Source organism: Carlito syrichta, unplaced genomic scaffold (genome assembly GCF_000164805.1).
Source record: "Carlito syrichta isolate Samal-C Ts95f unplaced genomic scaffold, Tarsius_syrichta-2.0.1 Scaffold312129, whole genome shotgun sequence".
NCBI classification, from domain to species: domain Eukaryota; kingdom Metazoa; phylum Chordata; class Mammalia; order Primates; family Tarsiidae; genus Carlito; species Carlito syrichta.
Genome location: NW_007256225.1, coordinates 403,164 through 412,922, shown reverse-complemented (window position 1 = coordinate 412,922; position 9,759 = coordinate 403,164). Strand labels below are relative to the sequence as shown.

Below are 9,759 nucleotides of genomic sequence, written 5' to 3'. Positions count from 1 at the left end.
CTCCAGACTGGGCGACAGAGTGAGACTCCAACTCAAAAAAAAAAAGAAAAGAAAAGAAAGTTGTGCATGGGTTTCAGAAACCCCGCCTTAGAAAAGCCCCACAAGCGGCATGGTGGCACCAGGTGGGGAAGGGCGCTAGGAGCAGCTGAGATGAGAGCTGGAACCATGCGTGGCGGGTGCATCAGGAGGCCATGGTGACAGAAAACTGCAGATGGGACTCTGCGCAGTGCTAGTCCATACCTTGTCATTCATGGACAAGTACCACGTGTTGTGGAAACATTGGGACATGGCCTAGAAGGGCCTAGGGCAACTGGGTAGAGGAGTGGGGAGGGCGGGGGCAGGGAACTTGTGACTGTCTCGGGGTTTGTTTTTTTTTTCTTCAAAACTGAATGTAGAGCTCATGTGCACACACAGCCCAGGTGCCATCCTGGCCTGCTATGAGTGCTGCAGCTGTGGAGGGCAGGTGTGGAGGGGTAGGTGCCCATTCTTCTCCCAAAGGAGACCTTGTGCCAACTGTCCTTAACAGCTTCTCAGGCTATGCCTCCTGGGGCTAGCAGAGGCTCCGGGCTGTGCCACGTTGCTCCCGGCATCACTGTTCGTCCACAGTCACCCAGGTGCGGGCTCCTCCCAGGAATGGCATGGGGTGGCTCAGAGAGGAGTTGGGGCCGCTGCAGTGGCCTGTGGAAGGATCCTTAGGCCTGCCTAGGGATGCTCCTTTCTTCCCGGTTGAGTCACTGCAGCAGCCAGAGCAGTTCAAGAGTGCATACCAGTGAGAGAGACCATAGCACCAGCTTGGCCTGCCTGTCAGTACCAGGAAGCACCACTGAGCGCCTGCTGCAGGAGGGTGCTGTCATGTGATCCCTCCCTGGCAGGATCTGGGTGCAGGTCAGGCTTCAGGCTGACCAGGCACTATCGCCCTGCCCTCACACCCAGACGTGAAGGAGGGAGTGGGATTGGACTCCTGTGTGGCACCTCCTGCTCCCTCTACAAGGAAGAGACCAGCAGGTTGCTTGGTGAACATCTGAGCCTGGGGAAAGAGGCTGCCCAGAAAGCCTTCCTGTCCAAAGACTTCCTGTCAGCTCCGGGAGTATTAGACGAACTGTGCACTTACCCTGATGCTGCTGTTCCACTGCATGGCAAATCTGTGAGGCCAGAGCATGGCTTACTGCCATTTTAAAATGAGAAAACTGAGGCAGAGAGAGGCTGAGAATTCACCTTGCAAACTAGGGTAGCAGGCATAGTAGTTCCCTTTGGGGAGGAGCAGTGGGGAGGCAGCGGCTGGGAAGGCATGCAACAGAGGCTTCTGGGGCTGAGTTGCTTTGACTCACCGGCCTGGGTGAGGAGCCACATCTGTGCAACTCATGATAGTCCCTGATCCCTGGGCTTGTGCCTTTTATGTATGTTCTGCTGGTGCCGGCATTCCTTTTAAATGGTTGCCTAAGGTCTCATGACTGGTGGGTGACCTGGGGCTGAACCGTCTTGCCAGTGACACCACGCTACCTCCTCAACGACAGCCAGGAATGCTGAGAGTATGACTCACACACAGCATAACCACTCCAAGCCAGGCATTCCCGCTGAGTGTCTCTCTTGCAACCACAAAACCTGGAATGGAGCCATAGTGTAGACCTTCAGTGTAGCCATGGCCCCCGTGGGCCACAGGGCAGCTGGGCTCTACATCCTCCGTCCCTCCGCAGGAACCGAGCAGCCTGGCATGCTCTGCAGCTTCCGGATCCCTGGTGCCTGGTCCTGTGCCTGGTCTCTGAATACCCAGGCAAGCAACTGCTTCAGCACAGGTGAGCCCAGCACCTGTGCCCAGAAGAGGGTTTGCCAGATCCAAAGCATGTCCAGAGACACTCTACCCAGACACGAACCTGCCTCACCACCCCTCCCTGTCCATCAGGCTTGTCCCGGCGGGTCCTGCTGACCAATGTGGTAACGGGGCACCGGCAGTCATTCAACACTGGCAGTGATGTCCTGGCCCAGCAGTTTGCGGTCACGGTTGGTTGATTGGGATGGCCAGAATCTGGCTTTTGGAGGGAGTGGGATTGGACTCCTGTGTGGCACCTCATCCTCTCTCTACAAGGAAGAGATCAGCAGGTTGCTTGGTGAACTGGGCCCGGGGAAAGAGGCTGCCCGGAAAGCCTTCCTGTCCAAAGGCACTGGTAACAGGGCTTGGTCCTCGGATTTAGCCAACAGGACCAGCATTTGTAAACTGCCAAGTCAGGTACTAACTCATAGCACTCGGGAGTCTACTGTGCAGCTCTCAAGGGTTCATTTTATATCCTGGTCATTTCTACATTTCAAAGACTTGTCTTTCAAGGAACAGGCGCTCTGACCCACTGCAGGAGTGTGAAGTTTGTAGTCCAGGCCCCCATGGCCTCCCCGTCAGGGCCTATGTCCCCAGATGTCTAGTCTCTCCCACTCCATGCTTGTCACTCCAGGCCTTGATGGAGACAGTGCTATCCCTAGGGCTTCCAAGAGAAAGGCCAAAGGTGCCTGCAGCTGGAAGCTGCTCCTGGGACCTGCGTGTCCCCAAAGAGAAGAGCCTGGAGCTGGAGGGCTTGAGGTCCTGCTCGTCCACCCTCCCCAGGAGTGTGTCCCCTCCACGTCTCCACCCACACCTCCTGATGGCGATGGAAGGGGCTGCCCCAGGACATACCCTCCTGCCTGGGGTGAGGGGTTGCCAGCACCCAGCAGTCCTCCCTCCATAGGCACCTCTGCTCTTCAACGGTTGTCGCTCTGGGGAGATCTTTGCCATTGACCTGCGTTGTGGGAACCAAGGCAAGGGGTGGAAGGCCACCCGCCTATTCCATGATTCCGCTGTGACCTCAGTGCGGATCCTCCAGGGGGAGCAGTGCCTGATGGCCTCGGACATGGCCGGAAAGGTAGGAGGCCTGACTCAGCCACACCATCCCAAGCTCTGCGGTGAAGGGTTCGGTGGAGGAGCCCTTGCACCAGGCCACCAGGTGGGAAAGAAGCCAAGACGACGCCATGGGCTCCCACCAGGCTCCTGGACTGCCCACGCAAGCCAGGCTGGCCTGAGAAGGGTTCTCTGGTCACATGCTGTGGATGCATGCTAGGGCTTGGGAGGCAGCACAGACCTGACCCGGAAGGCCCTGGAGATCCCGTGCCTGCCTTGCTTCATACCCAGGTCACCTATTCTCCGTGGCCCATCCCACAGCCTCTCCTCGCAGCCCCTTCGTGCTTCTCCCCACAGATCAGGCTATGGGACCTGAGGGCCACGAAGTGTGTCAGGCAGTACAAGGGCCACGTGAATGAGTATGCCCACCTGCCCCTGCACGTGCATGAGGAAGAAGGCATCCTGGTGGCAGGTACTTGAGGAGAGGACACTGTTTATCAGATAGCATCTCAGCCCGGCAGTGTGAACAGCCAAGGGGTGGGGGGGGCAAGAGATGCTGTTACTCCAGAAGAGCATGGAATCAAGTGTGGACAGGTGGGTGGGGGAGACTAGAGGGAGGCAGAGCTGGGTGGTGGCAAGCAGCAGACCCAATACCCACCAGCTGGGCAGCCTGTCTCCATCAGTGGGTGGACATCACTTGGACCAGCAGGGGAGGTGCTTGGGCCTGTTCACCTGCTGGCACCCCCCTCATCCTGCTTACAGTGTCCTCTGGGGATACAGAGAAAGCAGTTGCAGTCAGTGTAATGTTACTGGGCCCCAGCCTCTTTCCTGAGTGCCTGTGGGTCAGGAGCAGATCTGGCCAGAACCCCTGGAGCAGGTTTATCCATTGTTCAGATGCTGCTGTTTCTGGGCTGTGGCAGGCTGGCAACCTACAGGACCGGCGTGTCCACATGTGAAATAGCAGGCCCTTGAACCGAGGGACATGCTCGTGGTCATCAGGAGCCCTAAGAGTCACTAGTATTCCTACAGAAGGTGCTTTCCTGGGGAGTAGCCTGTGGACAGACCTCTCTGAGACATGATCATCTTCGTCAACACCAGCACTAGCTTCCTTCTGGAGTCTGCAGCCTACATATTTTTATCTTGGAAGAGCTGTGTGCTGGATGCCAGAGGAGGCGGGAACCCCCGCAGAGGCAGGCGTGGGTGGTCACGGCTGTAATCAATTATTGGCCTCAGCCGAACTGGCGGCCTTGGTCTGGGAGTCACTCGGGTCAAAGCACAAATGCAAATCTGTGACTGCCCACAGCCACTGCCCCCTGCCAAAAGAGCATACACATGTTTGGGCTGCCATAGGCCTGGTGGCGAGGGTCACATTCCACAGAACTTGGAGCCCTGGGGACTGGAAATGGTCGTCCCAGGAGCTGGGCCATTAAACCCAAGTACACTCTGATCTGTCCCAGATGGAATGTGGTCTGCAGGTCTTCCCAGCTTCTAGTTCATAGGACGCAGATTGGTAGCTGTACTCTAGACCAGTGACTAGGCTCCTGCATGACATTCCTTGACACCAGAAGCAGAATCCCCTGCCATCGCCCTGGCACCCACTGAACCACCACAGCCTGCGTCAATGCCCGCAGCTGACTTGCTGTGGTTCTGGCACAGGGCAGCCTGCATTATCAGTAGAGAGACTGGCTGCTCATGAGTTGGCATTCAGGTCAATAGCCGCACGAGAAGCCATGTCCCTGTGTGTGCAAGTCTCCCATTGCATTCTCCCACTAACCAACATGTCTCCCTCTGTCTAGTGGGCCAGGACTGCTACACGCGAATATGGAGCCTGCATGACGCCCGCCTGCTCAGGACCATCCCCTCCCCACACCCTGCCTCCAAGGCCGACATTCCCAGCGTGGCCTTCTCTTCTCGGCTGGGGGGCTTCCGGGGTGCACCAGGGCTGCTCATGGCAGTCCAGCAGGACCTCTACTGTTTCTCCTACAGCTAGCTCTGCAGGGAGTCCAGGGCAGAGCCATGTCTAACGAGACTCCAGCCACCCAGCCTCAGGAGCTGCAGGCTATTGTCTTATGTGGAGATGCTAAATTATTTCATTCAATTGTAGGCTCAAAGAGCCTGAATGTCCTTTTTATAAAAGGTACCTACTTCCTTGTCTTGGTGAATCCCCAGAAGTTACTGGAGGGACAGGTGGGTCTCTAAATACCAGCAGTTGTAAGCGGTCATGCCATGCCTTTGCCAAGGCACCTTCCATAGTGGTAGGGGGTGGCCAGTTATGTTCTTGCAACTTGGATGCCAGATTCGAGTGCTGGTGTCAGAGTAAACTGGCTTTGACTTTTTGTCATCCAGGAGCAAGAGTTTGTGGGATATCTGTTCAGTGTTCAAGAGCCTGTTTTTTTACCAAATAATAAACTAGAGAAAAAACCATAGTGTGACAAGTCACTTCTGTGATGACATAGGGCAGCCGCAGTCATGTCTGAACCCTGGGGTGGTCTCAGGGATCTTCAGGGTGCCCCTCTGGACACGCCCTCCCTCCCTCCTATGTCTCCAACCTGCTCTGTGTGTGCCCCAAGACCCTGGCCTCATGGAGGCCAGATGGGCTTCACCTGTGGGAAGCACCACCTGAAACCAAAGGCCATGATGGGGGGGCAAGCTGACTGCTCCCTGGCTCTGGCTCTGGCTCTGGCTCCCATTCTGCTTTGGGTGGCTGTGACCAAGCCCTGATAAACACAACTTAGTGTGCTGAGAACCAAGTCAGAGGAAAGGATATGAATACCAAATTGGTTATCTGATAATCTCATGCTTTATAAAGAACTTCCCTGTCTCATTAGATGTGATCCTATCCTGTGATGCAGGATGGCAGTAGTCACAAAATCGCATCACTTTACAGATAAAGAACCTAATAAGGCCCAACATTCAGTGGTCCGCCTGGCCCAGACTTGTTACGTGAAGTGTTGGGACTTGGAAGGAAAGACGAGGTTGTCCTCCAGTGTCCTGTGTGCCACAGTGCTGTGGGGGGTGTCTTGATGTGGCTGGTACGAATATAGATGTGAGTAATGTCCCATGTTTAGTCACATGAACTTTTCTGGCACTCACTGGTGGTAAGATGCTTGCTGCTACCACAGTTCGTGTGTCATCTGAATTGTGTCCCTGTAGCTTGGGCATACTGATATGCCCACAGGCTCCTGAGAGGCCAGGCCACTGTAGGGTCTTGGATGAAGTTTCATGACGTGCCATGGCCAAGGGCACCAGCAATCACAGTAAATGCTCAGCCATGACCCAACATCCACACTTTTGTCCCCATAAAATTCAAGCCACAGACAACACAGGGACTTGGTCTCAGGACCTACAGTTCAGACTCCTGGTGCCGCACATCCAGACAGCGCATTCTCCAACATTCTGCACTGACCTCATCAGAGCTCTGGGCCACAGTGACCACTTGGCCTACTCTCCCTCCCTGACTGAAAATGGTCCCCAGGTGAGGGAGCACTGGTGACTTCTGCCGGGGTTCACCCCACATGCCTTCCTCACTCCCAGCATATGCAGTGAGCCTGACGGGGTTCACCCCACATGCCTTCCTCACTCCCAGCATATGCAGTGAGCCTGTCCCACACACCCTCACTTCCAGCACCTGTGCTGTGCGTGATCCACCCATCCTGCTTAGACAGGCCACCAATCAAAGCCCTTCAGAACCTCTCATTTAAACCTTGCCTTTTGTTCTTTTTTAAACATATTTTGCACCTGAGACACACCAAGTCTTTTGTAGCATCCATGGCCTCAGAGTTTCTGCCCTCGTCCTCAACTACCACATAGCACAAGGCATCCCTGTGGGGTCCCTGTCCATTTCAGAGGCTGACCCTCCCGTTCCTGTCCTCAGCCTTAGGTTGCTTTTCAGCACAAGGGCCTGCCAATGGGACATGCACTTGTCACTGTGAGGCGTGAGCACGCAGACACTCGGGCCACCTGAAACCTTGGAAACCCCACATGCCAGGCCATGGATGAGGTTGGATCCCAGGGTCTCTCGGAAAGCCTTTAGGACCCAGAACACCTGCAGTGATGCCTTGGCCATGGCCATGGCCGTGGCCACGGCAGGGGTTACAGGCAAAGCCAACTTGAGCACCTGAGCCTCTGCCTTGGCCTCCAGGCCACTCAGAGGTGGCCAGGAAAGAGCTGTCATGACACTTGTCAGCAGTCACAGCATCTACACCCGTGCTCCAGTGTGTGTGAAAAGGATTCACCTTGGCCGAAAAGCTGATTAAACATTTTGGTCTGTTTACTTATTCTATTTTTTATTTTTGTATAGACGGGGTCTTGCTATGTTGTCCAGGCTTGTCTCAAAACTCCTGGCCTCAAATGATCCTCCCACCTTGGCCTCCGAAAGTGCTGAGATTATAGGTGTATTACACAATGCCCAGCCTGTTTGCTTAACATGGTGTCATGAAGATTAAGCATTTCTCACTTTCAGGTCTAATAGGGCACTCTGCCCATTCCCAGGTGACAGTGACAACGGCACTATCTTGCTAACTGACCCAGCACCTGCTGCTTACAGCCTTTTAATGGAGAGAACACACACTCCCACGTAGCTGTGGACACCGTAGAACTCACTGGCCCCACAGGGCACTGGCAGCCTCCTAGGTGACCACCAACAAGGGTCCACAGAGGCATCCTTTTCCAAGTCCCCCTTTACCTGTCAGCCTAGATCTGTCCTGGTCTACATCTTCCACTACACTTTCGGGCTAACTCTGCTGCTTCTTGCATTTCTCCACTTACATATGCTGCCAGGAGGATCTGATCCCACTTAAGTGTGGCCCCAGCTCCCACCCACTGTACAGCCACAGGAGTGATCTTTCTAGACAATCCCTGTGTCCACTGGCTTCCTGGGCCTCGACCTTTTGTGACATACATCTGCCGCTGTGTTCCCAGTTCTGCCTCCAGGACACCCAGTGTCCATTGAGTCCCATACGCACAGCACCTGACCTGGGCCTCGGCTCAAAGTTCTGTCTACTCTTTCATCTGGAAAATCCACTGCTGAAAGCTCAGCCCAAAGAACCTCCAGAAAGCTGAGTTTCTTGGCATCGATGCGACCAGACACTGGAACACTGAGTGAACAATCCTTTCCGTTCTTCCTTCCAGCCCTATGAAGGAGGCTTCCCACTTACTGAAAACAACACTGGGACTCTGGAAAGTCACTTGTGCAGGGTCTTCTGCCCACGACTCTTCCTGGAGCCCAGGAACCAACTGGAACCTTGTGTGGAAGAGAGATGTTCACCCTTGCTCTGCAAGTTCACAGTCTTGGGTCCAGCTCAACAGCCTCCTTTTTCCTTCTTAGGACAAGCCGCCTGCCTCCCACAGATCCCTTCTGGCCTGGGGACTCCGTGGACCCTCTCATGCCTGCATCTCCCTCTTTGCTCCCTCACTGCCCACTTGTGCCTCTGACTTCCTGGGAATAAGGCAGGTGCTATGATGCTGAGGATGCTCTGCCGAGGCCACGTGCTGAACAGCAGCACACAGGCCACATGCCACCACAGTGACGTGGTAACCAGATCCCACTTGGGCTGTGGCTGAATCATAGTATCTGGGACATCATAGGGTCTAGGGATGAGGCTGGAGGCGCAGATGGAGTGAGGTCAAGTCAGGGCACAGGAGCACGAGGCAGCAGTAGATGACATCACCCAGGACTGGTGTCCTACAGAGGGCTCCGAGCACAGGGCACAGGAGCATGAAGTGGCAGTGGACAACATTGCCCAGGGTCAGTGACCTGCAGAGGGCTCCAAGCATAGGACACAGGAGCACAAGGAGGCAGTGGACATCGCCCAGGGCCAGTGTCCTGCAGAGGGCTCCAAGTACAGGGCACAGGAGCACAAGGTGGCAGTTGGCATCGCCCAGGGCTAGCATACTGCAGAGGGCTCCAAACACAGGGCACCGGAGCACAAGGCAGCAGTGGACGACATCACTTAGGGTCAGCATCTTGCCGGAGGGCTATGGGCACAGAGCACATGCTGTCTGCAAATGGGGGCATCAGGATGGGCCCAGAAGTCTGTTGATTCATCAGACCCTCTAATCCAATAACACCCACCACAAGGGCTTCAGAGCTCACAAGTCTGTTAATGACACCAGGTGCAACTGAACAGCTAGGAGACAGCCCTGATTTCACACAGCAACTAATCCTGTTCAAGACAAGAAGGCACAAGCCACTGTGGTTCACCTCTCCCTCAGAGACAGCAATTCTGAAATGGAAAATGCCGACATGGCTGCAGAACTCCCATGAAACCAGGATGTTCCTAACAGCCAGAGGCTCAGCTCCCTTGTCACTAGACCAACTCGTGGAGGGGTCCAGCCGGCCAGGTTACCTGGTGCTCATAGCGAGGGTCTCATTGCCACGAGCTCTGCAAACGAAGGAAATTATGAGCCACAAAGCCAAACCCACCAGACAACAGTAGCAGGCACTTGGATTTCTCACATGCCTTTGACTAGAAATGCAAAGGAATTCACAGGCTGTACAGGGAACGGAAACTCAAGGGCAGCTCTACAGCATGATGCAGCACAGAGCCCTTGCCCTGGAGCCATCTGCGCCTGAGCTTAGAGGCAGCCCAGAGGGTGCCAGGCAATGCTGGGCTTCCTAATGCTCCAGGTCAGCATCTTCCCTATCAAACAGGATCACGACTGCCTGCCTCCAATGTAGGTATAAGAATCAGCCACAGAAAGCTCCCAGCATAAGGTCAGGCACCTGTAAGTCAGAGCAACAGAGTTCAACCTAAGGGCTGCAGAAGGATCCCATTGGGTCCGACCATTCCAGAGACCCTGGTTCTCAGTCACAACTGGAACATCTCGTCACAGCACAGAGTTGTTCACCTTCTCCACCAACAAGCAAGTCTCTTAAACCAGAAAGTGATAAAAATACC

The 9,759-nt window shown here is 55.0% G+C and overlaps 1 protein-coding gene across 1 annotated transcript in view; it reads left to right on the top strand.

Annotated features, from left to right (window-relative positions):
- The window catches only part of DCAF4 (DDB1 and CUL4 associated factor 4), a 24,919-nt gene extending 19,633 nt beyond the window's left edge, over positions 1 to 5,286 (top strand). Inside the window, exons 11-16 of the mRNA XM_021718362.1 lie at positions 535 to 614; positions 1,695 to 1,793; positions 1,901 to 1,998; positions 2,712 to 2,885; positions 3,218 to 3,332; positions 4,657 to 5,286. Of these exons, the coding sequence (XP_021574037.1) occupies positions 535 to 614; positions 1,695 to 1,793; positions 1,901 to 1,998; positions 2,712 to 2,885; positions 3,218 to 3,332; positions 4,657 to 4,850 (760 nt within the window). The 3' untranslated portion in view covers positions 4,851 to 5,286. The remainder of the gene's footprint in view (positions 1 to 534; positions 615 to 1,694; positions 1,794 to 1,900; positions 1,999 to 2,711; positions 2,886 to 3,217; positions 3,333 to 4,656) is intronic.
- Positions 5,287 to 9,759: the final 4,473 nt, after the last annotated feature.